Genomic DNA, 22172 nt, shown 5'->3' on the forward strand with positions numbered 1-22172 from the left:
AAAAACCTATAGAAATCCAACCACATTCGGTGTCCTAGTGCCCTTGGTCACGTCTTCAATCAGTGACCCTTATCAAGAACATCCATGAGGGGGTGACTCCCAATCTTCTACGTCTGAGTTTCTTCTCGTAATCCAACTTCAGTGTTTTACTATTTGCCTCTCCCGAAACACCACTTATTTAATTTTAGCTTAAGAAAACAATTTAGTAAATCTTTACGGAAATATGGCACGTTGTTGACCATTCATTTGCAGTGGCTGACCCGCAAGATGACCGGCTAGGTCAAGCGGTGTAAGCCGTGACGCTTACAGGGTTTTGAATTTCAAAGGCATGCGCACTAAGAACGCGAGTATAAAGTCGAAGACAGTTCAAAGCGGAGAGAAGCAGCGTATATTTAGGCCGCCTGATCTGTACTTAGCTCGAGTGGGGTGATCTGTTAATCATGTTCACAGGGAGGCACTTTGCCGATTTCAATCCCCAGGAACAGTGTAAGTACCAAATATAGATCGAAAGGCAAGTGGTAAAAAAGAGAGGTACTTTTGTGTACCCGTACAAATAATAATAATAATATGTAGATGCTCGAATGGCGTATTTCTAGCCTCAAGGCGCCTTACCTGAGCCTTACTCTAAAAGGGACGATAGCTATGAGACCAAGATCGAACAAAACAGTAGTCGGGTTCAGAAGGTGCAATGGGGACGAAAGCATATCGAATATCCAACAGTCGACACATGTTTGAAGTTCCACAAGGTCGTACTTCTGGCATGTTTACACTACATTATTATAGATTACGTTTCTTATTAAGCAACTAAAACGATGATGACCACGACTCTGCAACCGCACGGTTACGGTACGAGGGTTCGGTATGCTGTAGCATTCAAATGGGGTACTGACTTTGAAGGTTGAGTTCATGCACTACATATGCTTGGAAAACATAATTCGCTAGGTCAAATAGCAAGCCCTTACTAAATAACTGCACACATGTAACGCAAGGCTTCGAAGCGTAGGCAATTTTGTTTTCCTAGTTTTGTTAAGCGTACCAATTGAAACCTCACAGATAACTTCAACGTCGTTAAGTAAGGTAGCTGTGAGCTACGATCGACGCTGAAAACATTTAAAAAAAAATTTCGGTCCATCATCGTGTTGACTGTATGGGCACCCTGCGTCTTGGATGGTAGATCTTGAAATGTCCATCTAAGGGACCATTGTTCTTTGAATGAGTGTGCGTTAGTTGTTGACAGCGGGAATGTTAATTGGATTCTGCGTATTACTGGCAGTATTTCGCGGGCGATCGATCGATGTCAAGACATAAGGTTAGTTAATATTCAAGCTTAACTTTTTCTTTTAAATATTTGTTGGCTTTATTTCATTTAGATTGCATCGCTAGCATTATTTTCTGTTGTCTACGAGCTTAGATCGTTTGTGCACTTAGAAAGATTTCTAAAGATTTTTCAATGAACTTCTAATGAGTTGACAAGATTAGATTTCTTCAGCCATGTCAAAACATTGAGAACCATTGATCAATTATAATTTTTATTATTATTGTGTTTTATACTTTATCTCAGTTTACTGTAAGCGTAGATCTTAGGTAATAGTGGTATATATATCGAACAACATCCTCGAGGTACACATGTAAACACAAGAGCAGAGCAAGCAGCGTGACAATGTTGTGCACGAGTTTAAATCTTAACTGTTTTCACGCCTAACGTCTTTATGCTTAAAGTAAAAGTCACGATCTCTAAAAGCAGAAGAATTAAAATCAACGGCTCTGTATTTTAAAATATTTTTTGGTGCTTTATACTTTTAAATGGTTGCATTTTTGAATGAAGCCGTTTTAATTTGCATAATAATAAGCTTCCATGCAACTCAGGTGTCGTATATGGATCTACGGGTGGGGCATTTGATTCTGGCTTTTGATTATTACTGTCTCAGCAACACCTTGAGCGTGCTTTTGGTCAATAATAAATAATTAAGAATTAGAATTCTGAACATACTAGAGAAATTATTTTTTATATTTTGAATTTACCTTTTATATTTTAGATTGCTTTGAAGGTTTTTGAGAAAGTCAACATGATTTTACATGAAGCTTTTTTTCAAAATTAAAGGAAGAAAATAATTAAATACAGTTATATATGAATGCTAATGATGTTTGAATCAAAACTAAGCATCTCTTAATGACTGCTGTATAACTTAGTTTGACAACAAATTACCCAAAGGCAAAGAATGTTGGTAATTGATAATGCTTTGATAAAATGTTATACCATTATCGCAAACAAAACCTTGCAAATAATATTGTTAATAAATTTCATTTACCAAAAGCTAAAAAGAAAATTTCTAAAAAAGTGGTCCTTAGACTGATCACTGTGGTACACCATCAGACATTTGTAAAAAAACAAAATACTCCTGATAGTCTCAGGACTTATCAGGATTAAAAACTCAGCAAGAGGAGTTACATTTTCTATTCCTCAATGATGTGCTTTCTTTTGCAGACTTAGAGCCCATACCAATCCATTCTCCTTCCAGACACATGAACAGCTGTAAGTCATATCAACTGTTTTCAAAAAGCCAATGGATTTTGCATAATAGACTAAAATGAAAGTCTTGTCTTTCATGTTGTTGATCTTGTATATTTATTTTTAAAAGTGTACTTTACCATAATTTCATGATAAGAAAATACCACTTTTATCCTTTCACAAAGTTGTAATTTGAATCATTTGAGTATCACAATCAAGTTATATTTATATTTTTATCTTTAGCATGTTCCAGTGAAAAAAATGTAAATTTTGAGGAAGCATTTAACAGAAAGATAGAGCATCTTCTCAGTGAGAAAGGACAATCTGACTATAATCAACTGAAAAAGCCTTCTACTTCCTCCAGTAATTTGTCATTATCAACAGATTATCTTCAAACTTCTTCCCCCCAACCATTTGTTTCTGTTACAAGAAAAGAGGATAAAACTACGAAGGATAATTCCATTATAGAAATGTCTGTAGAGACCTCCCTTGACAATGATACAACAGGTAAAACCTTGAGGAGCCTTTCGCAGATATCATATATTAACTAGTGGTTATTGATGTGTTGAATACGACCATTGAAGAAAACTTAAAACACTGTATAAAAAACATTCTGAGATTTTTGACAGTCCGTCATTGGAGTACAGCACCTGTTACACATAAGAATATACCGGCAGAGTGAATAAATAGAAGAGAAGTTATTTGTAAAATAAATGCATTTTTACTCTTTTATTTTTACCTGACCAATGCAATTTTATTGTACCTTAGATAAAGTGTTTGATATTGGGGTATTTTTTGCACTATATTATCCTAAAGCTTTTTCCACTTAAAGATAATACATTTTTCTTTTGCAGATGAACCTGTTGAATTTTCACTGTCAGTAAATGATGAACTAATCCTTTCAGACCAGTCCCTTGATTCTTCCAGTTCAAACGCCTCTCCATCTGCTGCAGACAACACTAAGAACATTGATGTCCAGGCAGGCCCATCAATGATTATTAGCATTAATTCTGTGCCCTCTAGATTTCCAAAGAGAAGAAGATCTTCCCTGGATGAGAAAAACAAACCTCCTCCCCCCAAAACAGTAAAAATAGCACCTTTTAACCGAGCACCATCTGGTGGTAGCTTGTCATTTGCCCATGAAACTGGACAACCAGAGATAGGAGCAGTTGCTGATGGCGGTAAAAGCTTGATTTGTCATGCTGTGCCTTTAACTGCAAATATGATTTCAAAAACAAGAAAGCCACCAGGGACAGAGATGGTTTCCATTGGAAAGGCAGATGCTTTTGTTGCATGTATACCAATGTCTTGTGAAGGAAAATTTACCCCTAGTCAGTGTACAATACCCAAACAAAACAAGTGCAGCTGTAAAGCTCATATCAAGAAACAAGTACAGGGAATGAATAAGAATGATCCTCTGGTGATTGATTCTGATGATGATGATGATGAAGAAGAAGTAACAATTGTAAATGAAGTGAGACCACCTTCAACTACAAATACACCTACAAAAGGTAAAAACGAAAAATGCTGTTTGTTTATGTCTATTTAGAATATGAGGGGGTTGAATTGAATACTAAGAATACCTGTATCATGATAACCAAATACCAAACATAAATTTTTAGTTATTGATAAATAACTTCAAAATTTTTTTTGTGAGGATCATTTTGAACCATACTCTTAAATACAACAGTTGGTGTCTTGTTATAAAATCCTAAAGTATATAAAAATTGACATAATTTTATATGTATTTTACAGTGATTTCATCAATTGATATCAAAACTCCTACAACTTCACACTCCACAGATATTGTGAGTAATATGCAATATTATGTTGTTTTTTACTGTGATTTTCAATATTACATGAAGTCAGGCAGATTTGAACCTGTTTGATGAATATTGGTTTTCCAATAGGAATCTACATTCATAAGGTTGAAGTACTGAAAATCACAAGAATTGTCCTGTAAACTGAAATAAATGTCTCTTTTATTTTGATTTTTTTGTTATCAGGATGTAACAACAACAAATATGACAACAGCACCAAATAAAGAAACACCAACACATACAGACTCACAACCCAGTGCCTTGCAAAAGGAACCTATGGCTACTCCATTATCTCCCAGACATCGTGAGTATATACTGAGTCATAAGTAGCAACTAAAGGGTTGTTTATCGTGTTGCTAATCAGAGTTGATAGTTACTTTGTAATGTGCATTTCAGGAGCAAGATTGAGTGCAGATTTTAAGTCACATCAAAAACCGTGAGTTATATAACACAAAAGAATTCTTGTATTAAACTTATCAATCTCTAGTTTTCCCATTTATTTTCTGCCTGAAATATATATTTTTTTACCTTTTTTCTTTTTGGAAGTGCTCCACAAATATCCTCGCAAGCTATTAGGACTTTAGACCTTTCTACATCAACTCAAACATCTATTGTTGCAACAAAATTCAATGACAGACTGAAGGCAATTGAGAGAGCGGCATCGTCCAGTGCTACATCTGCTACATCTGCTGTATCTGAATCTTCACCATCACCTTCATCATCGCCATCTTCGAAGCCTGTAGGTAAGTAAACCAAGCTAATAAAATAATTTACATTTCTAAATGACTTCCTTCTCTTATGCAATCGTACAGCTAGTGTGTCTTGTCTGACATTTCATATCTGTTTATATTTTAAAGAAGAACATGATGTTGTTTCGAGTCCAGATAATCTACTAAAAATGCTACAAGAAATTAAAAGAGAAAGGTAACAAGAAACAGGAACTTTGTTCTAAAAAACAGTGTTCAATTATGAAAATGAACGATAAGCTTTTGGCATTCCACACAGCTTCATATTGGGGCCACTCCATTTTCTGCAACTTCAATGCAATTAATTGCTTTATTGCAATTATTCATAATCTCCATCGTTGTCGCTATTTTCAGATCATTTTAGGTGATTTTCCTTACTTTTTTCCCTTTTTCGCAGACCTTACAAAAAGTTACGCGTTACAGCTCGAAATCTCCACCAAGCAGTCAAAAATAACAACCTTAGTAAAGTATTAGCTTTGCTTGGTAAGAAGAATGTTCTACAGATAATTAAGTTATTATTATTAGTAAAAACATTTAAGATAAATAGAAGCTCCTTGTTCTAAATCTCCTTTCTTGTTACTTGTCTTGTCATACTCAAGTCGAGGGCTGCAAACCCAACGTACAAGTGGAAACAGAGAAAGGACGAACTGCTGTGCATGCTGCTGCAGCTGGTGGATTCTTGGACATCATAACATGCTTAAAGATGGTATGTTTATTCATTTATCTCCGCATAGACATTACAGTTTTTCTATCATAACTCGGTGACTTCTTTATTACTAAATTGACGTGTTCTCTCGAGTTTCGGAAATGCTGCGCTACCGTTTACGCCTATCTGCGCAAGAAAGTCATAATGGAAGTTATCTCCGAACCTCTAATATCATATTCCCACTGAATGGACTTACACCTTCGACACGCATGAAGCCGCAAGATCTAACTCCTAAACACTGACAAGAATTTTAACTTTATCTTTTTGACCCGTTTTTTTTTTTCGTAGTCTGGTGGTGATCTGGACGTACTGGACTATGACATGCGTACCCCGTTGGTAAGAATCAATGTTGAAAGCATTATTCAAATGTCATTCATCACTAACAATAGGTCTATAATTAATGTTAATCTCCATACAAATCAACGCTTATGTTGAAGACTTCGATCAGTATTTTTGATATCAGTATGGATATCTCACGTCCTATCTTATTCAATGCTCGTCTAATTTTGATAGGTCGGTATAATAACAAGTCCTGTAATTTTGAGATTCAAGATAAATCCAACGTTGCTAAACGGTATTTATCGGAAAATACAGATTTTATAGAGGCTAAAGAGGTAAAAAATTTTGTGTCTCTGTCACCTACGTTCTCCGATATTATTTTTCTACATCTTTAATGATCCACTAGACCTCAAAAGCAAGTTGGTTCTTTTGAAATACTACAACCTGTCGTATAGTAAGACATGGTGCAGGCTAGAGACAGGTTACTATGGCACATGCCTCATATCGGTCGTGTGTTTAAGTGATTTACAATGATTACAGTAATACTCTAGGTGCTCTTTTTGGGGGTTTATTTATCATAATAGAACAAACTTTTCATTGCTTACAAATTTCGCAGTATGGTTCTCAAGATTAGCCGCTTTAGAACATCGACCAAAAAATAATCTTTTTACTTTTAATAAAAGAGATTTACTAATTTACTAAACACAACCATTAACATCTTCATTCAATTGATTCAACCAAGCTCGTTCATACCTCAACAACAGCAGAAAGGTTCAGTTGATCGAACCTTAGTATTTTATTTTTTAACATTTACTTGAGATATTTAGTCATGTGGATTGATTAGGGACTACAGAATAGATAATGTCTTATCTAGTAGGTTGTAGTTTAATGACTCCCACGAGTAAAGACTTGCATATTGGATTATCGCTTTACCTTGCCATTTTTAGTTCTCTGTAGTCACTTCATATAAACTTACCTGGTTGGTTCTGCGATCAGTTGTTTTTAGTTTTCCAATCCAATCGAGGCATCAATCTGTTGTGCTTCTTCACAAGATTTATGTTCCAATTTCGTTAATATTTGCAGACGTTCATAACTTGTCCTTCCTGTTGTTGTTATGGAGACAATGTTATTCCTTTTTACAAGTTGAAAACGTGCCAATTTAATGAAGAAGTTTAGTTTAGTATTTTGGCGTGTATTTTAACTTACTTTGACAATTGTTTTTTAGTTCGACGCCGTTGAAAACAATAGAATCAAAACTGTTATATATCTGATAGATGCTGGAGCATCTCTGCGTGTCAAGGTAAGGAGACTCAAGTTATCAAGGTTTGTTGATGATTGGTTTAATTTTGGTTGTATCCACTGTTGCAGGACCAAGGTGGGATGACTTTACTCCATGTCGCTGCAAGAAGAGGGCATGACGAAATCATACGCATTCTTCTGGACTCCAAAAAGTTTAATATCAATCAAAAGGTTATTATTGGCCATCTTTGATTGTAGAGAGAGAAGGGGGAGGGGGGGGGGGGGTGTTAGCCAGTCATCTGTTTCTTAAAAATTAAATCTGTATAAAAGTTACATCGTCAAAGATATTATATAGTGTACTTTGATTGCATTCCAGGATGACGGGGGGTGGACCGCGATCATGTGGGCAGCGGAAGACAAAATGGTAGAAACGGCAAAACTTCTGTTACACAGAGGCGGCAATGTTCATCTTAGAGATTTGGTAAATAGAGGATACAAATTTTGTCTCGTAAACGCGATTAGAAATTGGTGTACCATAGAGATCTGTTATGGGACCTCCCAAGGCAAACAAACTTTTAGAGTGACTATGGAGTAGTTTATTTAGCTATAGAGATTTTCAGCCGTCTTCTTATTTTTTGATGTACGGTAATAGTATTCTTCACAGATCAGTTCCGGGACCTTACATTTCTTACCATTTTTTTGATTTTATATTCTACTCTTTTATGCTTCTTTCTGCAGGAATTAAACATTCCTCTTCACTGGGCAGCATTTGCAGGGAGTTATCAAATGTCACTGGTGCTTCTTGAAAATCGATCAGACCTTCATGCGATTAACAGACACGGTGAAACCCCTATGTATGTAATTTCCATTCCACCCTCCCATCCATCCATCCATCCATCCATTCATCCACAGCCTCCCATCCATTTATCCATCCATTCATCCACAGCCTCCCATCCATCCTATCCATCCATCCATTCATCCACAGCCTCCCATCCATCCCATCCATCCATTCATCCACAGCCTCCCATCCATCCATCCATCCATCCATCCATCCATCCATCCACAGCCTCCCATCCATCCATTCATCCACAGCCTCCCATCCATCCCATCCATCCATTCATCTTCCCATCCGTTCATATATACATCCAAACCATCCATCCGTCTCATGCGTCCACCCCATCACAGTATTATTCTATTTCATCTCCCTTTCGAATCTCATCCCATTTCATTTTATTCTATCTACTTCCAACAAATCCACCCGTCTATCTATTTGTTTATTCTCATTCAATGGAAATTTGATTGTCTGTTCTTCATCGGTAGATCTGTTTTTAACAGCCTGTTTCCTTTCAGACACATCGCGGCGAGAGAAAACAACTACTCATGCGTGCAGTAAGTATAACCAATATGTTTTTCCTGTGTATACTTAGGCCCCGTCCACACGTATCCGCAAATTTTTGTATCCGCAAATTTTACGAAAACGGATGCGTGTGGACGATGAAAACGATTTGAATACGCTGCGTGTGGACGCAAACATTTTCGTATCCGCAAAAAATAATTTGCGGATACAAAAATTTCCGGATACGTGTGGACGAGGCCTTAGGTTGTAGGATAGAGTAATCTTATGTACTTGTTTGTTGTAGATTATTTCTTAATCGAGGAGCACGTATTGACATCACTAACAACGAAGGATCAACTCCATTACAAGTAAGAAAATATTTTTACATGAATTTTCTTCCCTTCATTTATCTTTCATATCCTTTTGTATCCTCTTTTCCCTTTTCTTTTTTATCTTTCCTCTTGTCATTGCCATAGTTTCTTTATTCCTTAGGTCGCTTTGCCTGAAACTAAGTCTCGCCAGCTCATCGAAACCAAGAAGTTACTTTTGCAGTGTCAACCCCAGCCTCAATACAGGCTGCTCAGTTGGTAAGATAGCTTACTGTTTATACCTTATATCTCATAGTCAACATCTTTCATGCATCATAATTTTTCTTTTTTTCAGTGACATATCGAGGGGCCAAGAAAACGTAGCAATCCCATGTGTGAACGAGGTATGTCATGTAACAACAGTACTTCGTACAGTTAACCTATAGTATATCTAGTTTCTCTCTTCCTAACATTTTGTTTTCTAGGTTGATGACGAGCCGTTTCCAGAATTCAGTTTTGTTAAGGAGTGTTGTGAAGTTGGTGGTGCGGGTATTGAATGGAATATTAACACTATCCAGGTACATAGTTGAACGTTCTTTCTGCAGTTGGCTTGCGTTCTCGTTTGGGCAAATGTTTGGCAAAAGACTCGGCCATTAATAATCTTCTTTATTGTATGGTGTGTTGTGGAAGCGTGCAACCCGAGTGTTCGCTTATCTTGCAGGCTTGTATATGCGAAGGAGATTGTGGAAACAACCCGAACTGTTCTTGTGGTAAAATGTGCGATGAAGAAGTCATCTGGTACGACAAGGTGCGTGTGTGAGAACCATTTGTATACTCTTAGGTCTACTTATTTTAAGGATGTTTCTTTTGTTTCGATTCAAGGAAGGGTTGCTGTGCCCGGAGATCCACAAACTAGACCGTCCGCTTGTGTTTGAATGTAACAAAATGTGTAAATGTTGGAGTTATTGTCGCAATCGAGTGGTTCAGAAGGGAATGCAGTATCCTTTGCAGTTATTTAAAACCAAAAAGAAAGGTAAAGCTTCTAACAGTTCCACCAACACGGTGGCCTTGACGTCATCATGTACCGTTAGGTTTTGGTACTGATGTTATTATGCTATGATAGGTTGGGGTGTTCGTGCACTGTGTGCGATTCCAAAGGGAACGTTTCTCTGTGAGTACACAGGAGAGCTGATCTCAGATGCCGAGGCTGACACAAGGGAAAGTGATGCTTACCTTTTCGATCTGGACTGCAAGGTAATAAAAGATCACGTGGTCTTTTCCCGCCATCTTGAAAACCGTGCTGTGTCGTGTAAGTGCCTGCGTATCCGAACACTTACATAGGAAGTGAACCAGTGATCTCACCATGCCGCAAAATCTACTCTAAAGTACTTTAAACCATACCTCTGCTAAGACATACTTTGTGTCTCTTTTTTACTTAGGAGAGCGAACACGAACTTTATTGTATAGATGGCGGTAGATACGGTAACATCAGTCGTTTTATAAACCATTCATGTGAGCCCAATACCATTCCTACTCGTGCCTTCGTTGATCATCAGGTACGTCATGATATGATACTTGTTCGTACTACTGTAGATATGAGCGTTCTGCTTTACTAATGATCATCATCTTTTTATCTTTTAGGATATTCGATTCCCGCGAATAGCATTTTTCTCCTCAAAAGATATAGACATGTATGAAGAAGTTTGGTACGTATTACGACATTAATTTGAAATACATAGAAGGGCAACCGGCATGTAATTTAGGGATTGTGGTTACGATCTCAAGAGGTCGAAATTTCGCGCCAGATTAAACTAGCTTCTTAGTAGGATTTTGAATTTTTGACATGAGTATCCGGTTTTAACATATCGTTTTGTTTTTCAGTTTTAATTACGGAGATCGCTTCTGGGAAGTCAAAAAAGAGGAATTCTTCTGCCAATGTGGGACACCTTCCTGTAACTATAAAGCACCGAACTCATGACACTCCACCTTGTGTTCTAGGATCATTATTATCATCAAGGGATATTATTAATATATTACTTACCTCTAATTTCATCCCATTGGTCCTTTGCCAATAGTTTCTCAATGCTGTAAAAAAAGTTTTTATGTGTATATATTTATTAAGCCAGTCAATATCTCGTTTTTATTGCCTTGTTACTTTTTATTAAATATTTTATTTCATTACCTAAAGCGTAGCTTTACAAAAACATTACCGACCTAGAGGAAAGTTAGAAGCCAATGATTCAGGTAGGCAGCTAGTACCGGACTATGTGCTCTGGGAACAGATGAATGATGAGTAAATAAAGGAACGAAAAACGAATTCTGAAGGCAATTTAGTAAAAGAATTTGAACGATAATCCTGCAAGTGAGGAGAAACATTGTCGTGAACAAAAGGGAAAAGCCGCTCCCAAGCACCGACAGATGTACGAGTCTGGCATTGATAGGTGCAAATGTTTTGGAGTCAAATTACTTCCAGAAAGGTTAATTTGTCAGTAATCACATTTGGATTATGATTTAGTCTTTCTCGAGCTAGCTTAGCAATAGCTTTTTAGCTTTTAAAGCTTAACATTACGAAATGAAATATATAGTTTTGCATTTTTTACATGTATGCAAAACATTGTCGAGAATTGACGTTTTGGCTATTCTTATATCTGATAGCCATCACATCGAAACTATGAGTATAATATTGCCTATTGTTACAGATTTCATAACTCAGCTGGGGTAGGCGCTTTTGCCTACTTTTCCCGCCAAAATTTTGCCTCTGGTTTCTGAATTTCAGAAACTTGAACTATCTGGAAGGATTTTAAAAAGTACTACTTATTTTGGCATAAACCACAATTACGATCAGCTTCAAAAGTGTTGTGTAAAATAAAATAAAAGTACTACTTATTTTGGCATAAACCACAATTACGATCAGCTTCAAAAGTGTTGTGTAAAATAAAAAGCATAACTTCGAAAAAGTTGCGTTCATTGAAGTGCGTTTTTGTACGAAAATATTGTGCTTTTTAATCGTTGCCATAGCAGCATCATGGTTTGGTATCCATGGCAATCGTGGTTTCTTTATCCCTTTATGCCGTTGCTTCATCTTCTGAATGATCTATCTTCAAGGTTAACTTGCCATGGGAGAGGTTTTCGTATTCATGCTCATGATCAAATCTTTCCCAGTCGTTCTGGTGTTGATCTGGTGCTGCTGCTTGAGCGGGTTGTTTGTCCTTCGGAAAAGAAATCTCGGAATACTCATGTTTTGGATTAAACTCCATTGGTCCATTTTTCTCCCAACGTGGGATGCTCGGATTCTCCATCACCGTGTCGTAATGGGGATCACTGGGAATCTCCGTCTTTGTCTTAAATTCGATGCCCGGTGTCTCCTCCATTACCTCGTAAGTAGGATTACTTGCAGCTTCCATGTCACTCCTGGTATTAACGTTATGTGACATTGCAATCGCGTCTGTTAGAGGCGGGGCCAAATCTCCTGGCTGTTCAACGCCGTATCCTGGGTTGCTGAAAGTTGCAAAGTCGTTGGGTACAGCAGCGTTGTCATTTTTTGAACTTCGTCTCTGAAAACTTCGTTTTCTAAAAAAAAATAACGTATGTCTGTGTCGCATGTATAGTATTATAGAATATTTGCAATAAACGTGAAAAGAGACGTTAAGGAAAATTTGCTCCGCAAGTCGAGCAATTTCAAAACTTTGGAAACACTTGAGAAATTAATCCTTAATTTTACTCGGCTGAATACGAATTTTCAAACCAAAAATAGCGTGATATCCATGCCCATACACTGAACCGGAGGGAGCGGTGGGATTTAGGGGGTCACTAGCACCTTTACAATAAACACAGTGGAAAACAAGGAAGGGGTCATTTTCATGCAACAGCAGAAAGGAGGGGTCACATTTCTAATGTGTGTTACAAAGCGAATTCCACCACCGTCCGGGTAAGGTAAAAAAAGTGTTAAAACGTACCTTGAGAAGTAAATCAACGCCGCCATGGCAACGACAATGAGAAGAAGAACCACTACCAACACGGCTGCGATGGCACCTTTGGACTCTTTCTTAGTTTGTTGTTTATGAGCCGATGAATCGGATGTGTCCTCGACCTTCAAGACCTTCGCATTCGTGAAGTTTGACTGCAATTTCAGGTTAATCTTTTTTTCCGAGTTGATAATCTGTTGTCTCAAGGTTTGTGCGGGAAGGACATTACTCCCGGTGATGTTACCATAGATTACTGCTACTTTTACAACAACCTGATTTCCATCATGCTTGGGTGGACTAACGATGAAAACGTTATCTGCTGTAATGTTTGCATGATTGTCAGCACTTCTGCGTCTTCTTGCTGTATTACTTGGGGTACTAAAACAAATATATATCAAGATACAATAGTCTAGCAATGGGATAATCGATTCTCAATATACTAGAGTCATACCCGGCAGAGTGCTTCTATGGGTTCTCTAGTTTTACTGTCCAAAAAAGCTCCTAAATTCATTTGGATACACGGGATATATAGATCGACATGAATGAATCATTAAATGAATTCGCATTTCTTACTTTTGTTGATTCAAGATCTGTGCCAGCACGTCTTTTAACAAAACTGTCAGGGGTTCCACCTTAAAAGAACAAATGTCATAGAATGGATGTGAATCAGCAATCAATAGTAGAAATATTAAGAGTGATTTATTAAAGGTACTGACCTGCTTTTTAGCAATACCATCGATGGTCACTGTCACTACTCCTTCTCCTATAAAGAAACAAACGACGTGTATCAAGCACAGAACATTTTCAGATTTTTCTTCACGCAATTGACTATTTTACATAGGCAAGAATACATGGAGTGAAAATCGTAAAGGCAGTTTGGACTTTATAGAAAACTTGAATCAGTTTTGTCTCACCTATGTATACCTCACAAGACCATTTGGGCACGAAGAGGTCAGGACAAATACACTGGTAGGAAGGTGCTTTGGACTGACAGGTTCCTCCATTAAAACATGGGTTAGACTTGCAAGGATCTTTGCTTGTTGTGGGAGGTTGTTTGGGCGTAGGTGATGGAGAAGGAATGTTGGTATGTGATTCAGTGGTGGTAGGTTTCTGAGTGTTGGTAGTTTTTTCAGTGGTGGTAGGTTTCTGAGTGGTGGTAGTTTTTTCAGTGGTGGTAGGTTTCTGAGTGGTGGTAGGTTTCTGAGTGGTGGTAGTTTTTTCAGTGGTGGTAGGTTTCTGAGTGGTGGTAGTTTTTTCAGTGGTGGTAGGTTTCTGAGTGCTGGTAGTTTTTTCAGTGGTGGTAGGTTTCTGAGTGCTGGTAGTTTTTTCAGTGGTGGTAGTTTTTTCAGTGGCGGTAGGTTTCTGAGTGGTCATGGGAATCGTTGTTGGGAGGGAGGAAAAACAAGAGGTGTTCAACGGAATTACATCAGGACATGCGCAGCTATATCCGTTAGGTTTCAAAAGGCACAGATGAGAACATTGGCCGTTATTGTCACTTGCACAAGGATGGGCTAAATGTAAAAATAATAAGACAGATTTAGAGGCCAGCGGTTATACTGATTAGGTTAGAGGATTGTACTCTTTTCAAATATGGTAATGCAGGTTTCATGTAAGCATTTGAAAACTGTGGACAGAATCCACGAAGAACTCAGTTGATACAACAATATATAATACAATACATAGAAAGACGAACGAACAGAATAAACTTTAGAGATATATCACGCGTAGTTCTTTACTTCAACACTGAAAGTCGAGTTAAATTTTCTAGTGTACCTGATGGTGGTGGTGGTGCTGCTTTACAGTACTTTAGTCCAAAGATTCCTATCAAACCAGTAACAATACTCTGAACACTAGCCGTACCATTGCGACTCCCACAAAACATGCCTCCTCGATGACTATCAGTCCAGCACACCTTGGATGATGTCAGTGCGATGCCTTCAGGCATGTAAAGGTAACTTGCATAGCTACGAAGTTGGGTTATCTGTAAAATATTAAGAAAAGGGTAGAACGTTTGGGAAAAGGTTGAGCATGGTACATATGGAGAATACGTGCCATTATAAATGAAATAACAAAATTCTTTTGTTTGTCTGGTTTGCTAACCACTGTGGACTCCTAATGATGAAAGGAAAACATGTGATGATATTTATGAATCAATCGAGAACGATCTATGGCTCGTCTTAAGTCGTTTTTGACATCCCTCCTCCCCCTAAGTAGAAGTATCATTTCCAGTGGTCAATTCGAGGTTCAAATCCAAACAGACGATCTGGTTCGATTCAATTTGAGTGGACTCCCTGTGTTGGACTATTAGGTGCTGCTCACTTACCCTTGGTGTTGACTTGCTGAGATCGATGTACTCGATGTACGCCTCATGCCAACCAACCCAGTACAGTCTGTTAGTTGTTTTGTCGATCGTCATATGTGATACACCATAACTAGTGTAGGTGCCTATCCATTCAATCAGTACTGTGTGTTGCGTGCCATCCATGAGTGCACGATGGATTCGGGATTTGTCACCCCATGTACTCCAGTACAAATATCTAAACAATCAACGAAAACAAAATAGTGAATAAATAGCTAACAATAGACTTTAATCCCTGTTTCTACCGTCGACCGTCGAATTTTCACAAGCTGAATAGCAAGTTTTTAACGAACGTTTGAGCATTTTAGGCTGGTATGAGATTCATGAGTTATAAGACCCTTGACTTTGGAAAGATAATCTAACATACCCAGTCTCCGAGTAAACTACTATTGAATACGGTCTTTTATTGTTGGTAACTTGCAATGTCTTCCTGTATGTCCCATCAAGCTTACAAACGCTGATAGAGTTTCTAGAAAAGTCGGTGAAATATAAATTACGTCCCACGTGATCGATGGTAAGCCCCCTTGGCTGGATGACGTCACTGATGATAATCTCCTCGGCAGTGCCGTTGAGAAACATCCTTGCGATGTGAGATTGCAAGGTATCTGCGTAGTAGATCCGATGTTCCACGGGATCCCACTCGACGGCACGTGGAAATCTACTCTTCTTTAAAGAGATACTTTGTAGTTCTTTGTTACCGTCCAAGGCTTGCGCAGGAACAAAATCAGCGCTTTCTTTGTAAAAATCGACGAACGCGAAAAAGTCACTCGTAACACCTAGAAATGAGTGAACAAATTAAAATAAGAACTTCACGTACACGCCTTTACATGTAAAGTATGTTCCACCCTAAGTCAAGTATGGTGAGGAACTAGCCTCGTGCATGCGCTCCCTCACGATGCCGCTGGAATTGTTGTAAAAAATGTTACGTTACGTTAGGTTGGTTCAAGAACTTTGTTTAATTGCTCGGTTACTGAATGCCTAGGATTTATCTAACCGGCCTACTAACGGTCTATTAACGGTCTATTAACGGTCTACTAACGGTCTACTAACGGTCTACTAACGGTCTATACTAACGGTCTACTAACGGTCTACTAACGGTCTACTAACGGTCTACTAACGGTCTACTAACGGTCTACTAACGGTCTACTAACGGTCTACTAACGGTCTACTAACGGTCTACTAACGGTCTACTAACGGTCTACTAACGGTCTACTAACGGTCTACTAACGGTCTACTAACGGTCTACTAACGGTCTACTACGGTTGATACTCACAGGTTGTGTTATCGCTGCCCAGGCGGTACATGCCAGAACACATGCATTGATGTCCTAATGGGACACGCAAACACATCTGCTGACACTGGTGGCATTCACTGCAGGCAAAGTTTTCTGGTGACACAAGAAAATAAAGATTTATGTCCCTCCTAAGTATATCAATGGTTTAATGATATTTTTCTCCTGTAAAATATATTTTGTTGAGTTTCATAGATGATAATATGATCTACAAGTGTTAAGGGTAAACAAGAAGGGATCATGGGGCACGGGGGTTGGAAATGGAAAAAGTTTATTATGAATGAGATTTACCTGGTAAAGCGTTTGGAAGATCCAACGATGCCACTCCACGTGGGGTCATGAACCCACTCAACACTAGCTCTGTCACGTGACTTGAACTAGAAGTGAGACGAGCCCGGTACAACCCCCCAGTGAACCCCCCTGTTTTGAGATCAGTCCAGTACAGATACCCAGCGTGTACCGTCAGTCCATACGGACTGCTGACATGAACAGATGACAGCATACGCGCAGAAGCCGCGTTAGAAGACAAGTTCAAATAGAGTATTTTATCTGTTTCACTCCAGTAAATGATATTGTTGGTACTGTCATGCGCAATACTGGTCGATGATGATGACGTCAGTGTTACAAGTGCTTTGACGTTGCTACCATCCATGTGGGATCTGTAAATCTTTGGGTTTCTCAGCCCACCTATGTAATACATAACACTACAACAAGAAAAAAATATATAATTTCAAGTTTATAACTGAAAAAGTTACCGCCATACAAGCCAAACCATGTGCCCGTCTTGCTTTAAGTAACCCTGGTATTCCAACTTACCCTCCTCTGATGTCCAATACGATGCCTTTGGGTGAGTCAACAGTCACTAGACCTCTTAGTGAAGTACCATCCAAGGATGAAACCATGATTCTATTGCCATAGTAATCAGACCAATAAAGCTTCTTACACATGTAGTCTACTGCTAATCCACTGATCCTCTGATTCTGTGTTACGATACGAGTTGTATAGTTATGAAACAGGTGAGACATGTAGATCGATGCTCCACTTGTGAAGTACACACTACGAACAGCTGGGTCGATGGCTACAAAGTCTGGGTTGGTTACTCTTTGTATTACATACGGTGATGATGAATGATTCGTGGAGTGCACTTGATGGATGATCTGTCTCAAGAAATTTCTCTTCTCATCGGCGACCAACAAGAACGATGGTGCATCTATGGACAATCAATGTCATTTAGTAAAGTAAAGCTTCCACTGTGGGGACATGAGGGGTGAAGACACCTCCTCTTGCATGCCAAGGAATTTTCTTTTAAAAAAGTTGATCAAGAAAGAAATCAAGTATCTTTCCTCTAAAACAAATATGACAAATGTACGGGTTTCAATCCAATGACCAACTTGAAAACAACGACAGAAATGATTAAAGAAAACATTTCTAAAGTCCACCGACAACAATTTGGCAAAAAATTCCATTGTGCCATGACCCCCAGACATCCGCATCGCTGCATGGGACATCGTATGGACTTTGGACCTGACGGCAATAAAACCCGATCTGTCCTTGGTGTGCACGGATTACGGTGAATAATGTTCTAGTCTCTATTGTAGAGGTCATATTTATTTTTTAATTCAACCTTATTATCACGCATTATATCACGTTAAGAGCCATTTTAAAACGTGTTATCGAGTCCTATATATATACAACATGTTACCAACCTGGCTGTGGATCCATTGTATCGTTAGTTCTACATACAACACTTGCATCCTCAGCATGCACGCACAAAGACGCACCCCATTCACTGTGGGAACAGCTTGGCAAGGAATTCTCCATACCACTGCAGGCGAACAGTGAAAGCAAAACATTGCCAGAACCCTGACCAAAAGCTGCCTTGATTGGTGCCGACAGAGCCCCTGGATATCCCAGCTGTCTGCAAGCAACATGTGCATCTCTGATATCCCATGCGTCGTCACAAATTGTCCCCCATTCACCATTGTGTTTGATTTCCACCCGACCTTCGTTTGGAGTCAAACCATTTCGAAGGCGAAGTGTTCTAGAATCTAATATATGAACATGTCATCATGAGAAATCAGCTATTGACCATGTCATTGTATAGAATAGGCTGCGATGGTATAGCTATATTTTATTTTACGCTTTACTCTAGTGATTATGGCAAAGATGACTGGGTAAACAAGGTAGCGTCAAATCTCATTTCCTTGTAAAATTATATTGTAATTAAATCTTACAAACCTTCAAGTTGGGAAGGATGAACCTTGCATGTGACTGAGACGTCATAACGATGGCTACAAGTAGGATTTCCCCATCCTGAACTGTAACACAACCCAATGGATGATTCGCTTCCGCTACATACCACATCACTGACCATAATCTTTCCTGTACCTTTACCAAAGTACCCATAACCCTGTGCGCCCCAAGCACCGTCGTATCCCAGCATCCTACAGACCACGTTAGCATCCTTCAGGTTCCATCTTGTGTCACATATGGTTCCCCATTCATTCTGATAGTACACTTCGACTCTACCTTCGTTTTTATTCACACTTCCTTTAAGACGCACTTTTAACCCTATAAACAACAAGAAAACATGAGTTATCATTAGAAGAAGAAAAAATAGGCAAGAAAAATAGGCTACCTGTAGTGTTGGTGTAGGGTGATGTAACGTTCTGAGGCATTGTACCATTATAACATCTCACTCCAACATCTTCACGATGATTGCAATCATTTTCACCCCAACCTGCATGCTGACATTCAGAAATCGACTTTTCATTTCCTTTACACTTGACGCTGTCGAGCCAAATGATTCCTGATCCTCTACCAAAATAGGCTTGCTTGAAGTAATGAGTTGCTACAAACATAAATATAGAGCTACTTTATATCACTAGTACGGTACTTCCAGTGACGTAGGAAAAGACACTAACCAGCTCTTTTCCTTACCTCTAGTGTAATTCAGCATCCTACAGATTACATGAGCTTCTGCAGACCCGAAGTAATCATCACAGACCGTCCCTTTTGAACCTTGATAGGTGACCTCCACTCGACCTTCGCTGGGGAAACGACCATTGGCCAAACTTAAAGACACAACTATAAAACAAACAAAGTAAGATTACTCTCTCCTCGATCAAAGCTAGAAGACTGAAAAAAAAGCAGGGTATTTGAAAACATGCGAGATATTTCCCACTACATTACCTGGTGGTTGAGGAGGAGGTACAACGCTGGTCACTGAAAAAAACAACAAGCAAATAATTATTCAAATTCTTCAAGGTTAAATATATATATAATTTTTCAGCAGCATTGTTCATAAAAGCTTAAATATAAAATTCTTTTGATAAGTAATGCCTGGTTGGCTCAGAAACGATTGTTATCGATAATTATTAATTTATAACTTAGTAATAACTATTAACTATTATATCAATCAGTATCCTTTTTGGGCCTTACCATTGCTGCAGTCACGATTGTTGGACAGCAGTTTTGCTCCATTAGGGCATCCGCAAATCCGTCCAGTTGGCGTCAGTAAACAAAGATGGCTGCACTGACCGTTATCGGTTGTGCAAGATGTGTTTGCTGTGAAAAGAAATAATAAACATTTTATCCGAGCCTCTCACGCTCAAATCCTTTTGCCGGGAGAGTTTCTAAATATTCTAAATGCCTGCTTCTAACGAAACATCCACACCACCATAAGCTTTTTTTAATCTGATTTTAAACGTACCTGGTGTTTGATAAGATTTATTGTAACCAACCACTCCTAGGACAGACCTATCTCCAAGCCACCCAAAACTCATCAACCTCAACCAAGATGTACGGTTCACTCTCTCTACAGAATTACTGAGTTGGTCCGCCCAGTAGACTACGTCTCCTAGCAACGTCATGTCATTTGGATAGGGAGCATGACCAGCAGTATGATGCTGAATTCTGCCTCCACCATCAAGATTAAACGACTCAATTGTTCCTTTATATGCGTCTATGAAGTATAGACGATTTTCAGTGAAGTCGATTGTCAATCCAGTGGGGGCGTACTGTGAGGTCCAGTAGAGATCTCGTATCATTCTGTACTCAGTTCCTGCCATTGTTGAACGCGCTAGTTGTGGGTAATAGTAATGGTAGTCTGTCCAGAAAACGTATCTGGAAAAGAATGCGGAATAGAATTATTTGGTTGGCATGTTGTGTAGCTAGTACGTTGATTAGTTAGTTGGATAGATGGGTGGGTGGGTTGGTGGGTTGGTGGGTTGGTGGGTTGGTGGGTTGATTGGTTAAAAGGATAGATGGGTGGGTGGGTGGGTGGGTTGTTTTGGTGAGTTAGTTGATTAGTTAGAAGGATAGATGGGTGGGTGGGTGGGTGGGTTGGTTTGGTGAGTTAGTTGATTGGTTAGAAGGATAGATGGATGGGTGGGTGGGTTTGTGGGTTGGTTGGTCGATTGGTTAGAAGGATAGATGGGTGGGTAGGTGGGTTGGTGGGTTGGTTGGTCGATTGGTTAGAAGGATAGATGGGTGGATGGGTGGGTGGGTTGGTTTGGTGAGTTAGTTGATTGGTTAGAAGGATAGATGGATGGGTGGGTGGGTTGGTGGGTTGGTTGGTCGATTGGTTAGAAGGATAGATGGATGGGTGGGTGGGTGGGTTGATTTGGTGAGTTAGTTGATTGGTTAGAAGGATAGATGGGTGGGTGGGTGGGTGGGTTGGTTTGGTGAGTTAGTTGATTGGTTAGAAGGATAGATAGATGGGTAGGTGGGTCGGTGGGTTGGTTGATCGATTGGTTAGAAGGATAGATGGATGGGTGGGTGGGTTGGTTGGTTTGGTGAGTTAGTTGATTGGTTAGAAGGATAGATGGATGGGTGGGTGGGTTGGTGGGTTGGTTGGTCGATTGGTTAGAAGGATAGATGGGTGGGTGGGTGGGTTTGTTTGGTGAGTTAATTGATTGGTTAGAAGGATAGATGGATGGGTGGGTGGGTTGATTCGTTGTTTGTTCATACAATCGATTTACCCTTTTGAAGGATGAACTGCAATTCCCTTCGGATTGTTCAAGATCTTGATTCCAGCAGATTTATCGTCCTTGTTGAAAAGTGTTTTCCTGTACAAGCCATTCAACGTTGAAACTTCAATTCTCTCAAACGTTAAATCAGTCCAGTACAAATTGCGGTTGATCCAGTCAACCGATATGCCTTCAACTTCACCAACATCTGAAGACAATTCAAATAAATATTTGGTTCATAACAAATAGGTGCGGCACTTTTACTTCTGCACCTTTTTTACCTAACCGCCTAAGCCAGGGAGTTAGAACCAGTGGCGGATCTAGGGGTGGGTTTTGGGGGTTGCAACCCCCCCTATAAGAGCCATCGTGATTTTTATTATCACTTTTTACATGACAACACCAACAGCATCGCGAGTTTTATTAAAACAGGGGTGCCGAACACATTTCGCTCGCTTTTTTTTCTATACGCCGTGTGTGGGACCTGAAACAACCATGCTCGCCTGCAGCAAAAATCGTCTCCCTAACATTTTGTTCTGCTATATCTCTCCCCCTCCACCACCTCAATCAATGCTACAACCCCCCCCCCCCCCCCTTTGAAAAAATCCTGGATCCGCCCCTGAGAACAAATGGCATTAATGCCGAAT

At 39.2% G+C, this 22172-nt stretch overlaps 2 protein-coding genes across 6 annotated transcripts in view; one reads left to right on the forward strand and one right to left on the reverse strand.

The window, feature by feature from the left end:
* On the forward strand, window positions 1-11260 carry LOC116290201 (histone-lysine N-methyltransferase EHMT2). 5 transcript variants are annotated; one of them, XM_031697206.2, is made up of 27 exons: window positions 1-486; window positions 2486-2533; window positions 2753-3016; window positions 3364-4020; window positions 4265-4317; window positions 4516-4633; window positions 4726-4765; window positions 4876-5072; window positions 5187-5253; window positions 5473-5558; window positions 5675-5781; window positions 6070-6117; window positions 7286-7360; window positions 7429-7530; window positions 7676-7780; window positions 8038-8153; window positions 8650-8688; window positions 8940-9003; window positions 9128-9222; window positions 9299-9347; window positions 9429-9521; window positions 9665-9751; window positions 9826-9976; window positions 10067-10197; window positions 10383-10499; window positions 10585-10649; window positions 10825-11260. In XM_031697206.2, the coding sequence occupies exons 1-27, from the start codon at window positions 441-443 to the stop codon at window positions 10919-10921; spliced, it is 3117 nt and encodes a 1038-aa protein (XP_031553066.2). In that variant the 5' UTR covers window positions 1-440; the 3' UTR covers window positions 10922-11260. The 5 variants fall into 5 exon arrangements, with proteins under 5 accessions (XP_031553066.2, XP_031553067.2, XP_031553069.2 ...); XM_031697207.2 differs by having other exon boundaries at window positions 5190-5253; XM_031697209.2 differs by having other exon boundaries at window positions 2894-3016.
* Window positions 11078-22172, reverse strand: part of LOC116290199 (uncharacterized) — a 24617-nt gene continuing 13522 nt past the window's right edge. Inside the window, exons 16-34 of the mRNA XM_089024549.1 lie at window positions 21541-21736; window positions 20271-20683; window positions 20000-20125; window positions 19751-19783; window positions 19499-19645; window positions 19197-19409; window positions 18797-19129; window positions 18265-18606; window positions 17375-17768; window positions 16850-17262; window positions 16541-16654; window positions 15635-16043; window positions 15232-15445; window positions 14682-14889; window positions 13823-14419; window positions 13625-13671; window positions 13482-13540; window positions 12900-13286; window positions 11078-12513 (exon numbers count right to left, since the gene is read on the reverse strand). Of these exons, the coding sequence (XP_088880675.1) occupies window positions 12009-12513; window positions 12900-13286; window positions 13482-13540; window positions 13625-13671; window positions 13823-14419; window positions 14682-14889; window positions 15232-15445; window positions 15635-16043; window positions 16541-16654; window positions 16850-17262; window positions 17375-17768; window positions 18265-18606; window positions 18797-19129; window positions 19197-19409; window positions 19499-19645; window positions 19751-19783; window positions 20000-20125; window positions 20271-20683; window positions 21541-21736 (5150 nt within the window). The 3' untranslated portion in view covers window positions 11078-12008. The remainder of the gene's footprint in view (window positions 12514-12899; window positions 13287-13481; window positions 13541-13624; window positions 13672-13822; window positions 14420-14681; window positions 14890-15231; window positions 15446-15634; window positions 16044-16540; window positions 16655-16849; window positions 17263-17374; window positions 17769-18264; window positions 18607-18796; window positions 19130-19196; window positions 19410-19498; window positions 19646-19750; window positions 19784-19999; window positions 20126-20270; window positions 20684-21540; window positions 21737-22172) is intronic.

This window comes from Actinia tenebrosa, unplaced genomic scaffold (assembly GCF_029948245.1).
Source record: "Actinia tenebrosa isolate PJP-AT-01 unplaced genomic scaffold, QUT_ActTen_1.0 PGA_scaffold9__36_contigs__length_13948895, whole genome shotgun sequence".
Lineage (NCBI taxonomy): Eukaryota > Metazoa > Cnidaria > Anthozoa > Actiniaria > Actiniidae > Actinia > Actinia tenebrosa.

What these genes read in the sequence shown, in the direction of transcription:
- LOC116290201 (XM_031697206.2), top strand. Translation starts at nt 441, where the DNA reads ATGTTCACAGGGAGGCACTTTGCCGATTTCAATCCCCAGGAACAGT. An exon ending in TCCATTATCTCCCAGACATC is followed by an intron (nt 4,634 to 4,725) that starts GTGAGTATATAC and finishes TGTGCATTTCAG; the next exon opens with GAGCAAGATTGAGTGCAGAT. An exon ending in AGTTTAATATCAATCAAAAG is followed by an intron (nt 7,531 to 7,675) that starts GTTATTATTGGC and finishes ATTGCATTCCAG; the next exon opens with GATGACGGGGGGTGGACCGC.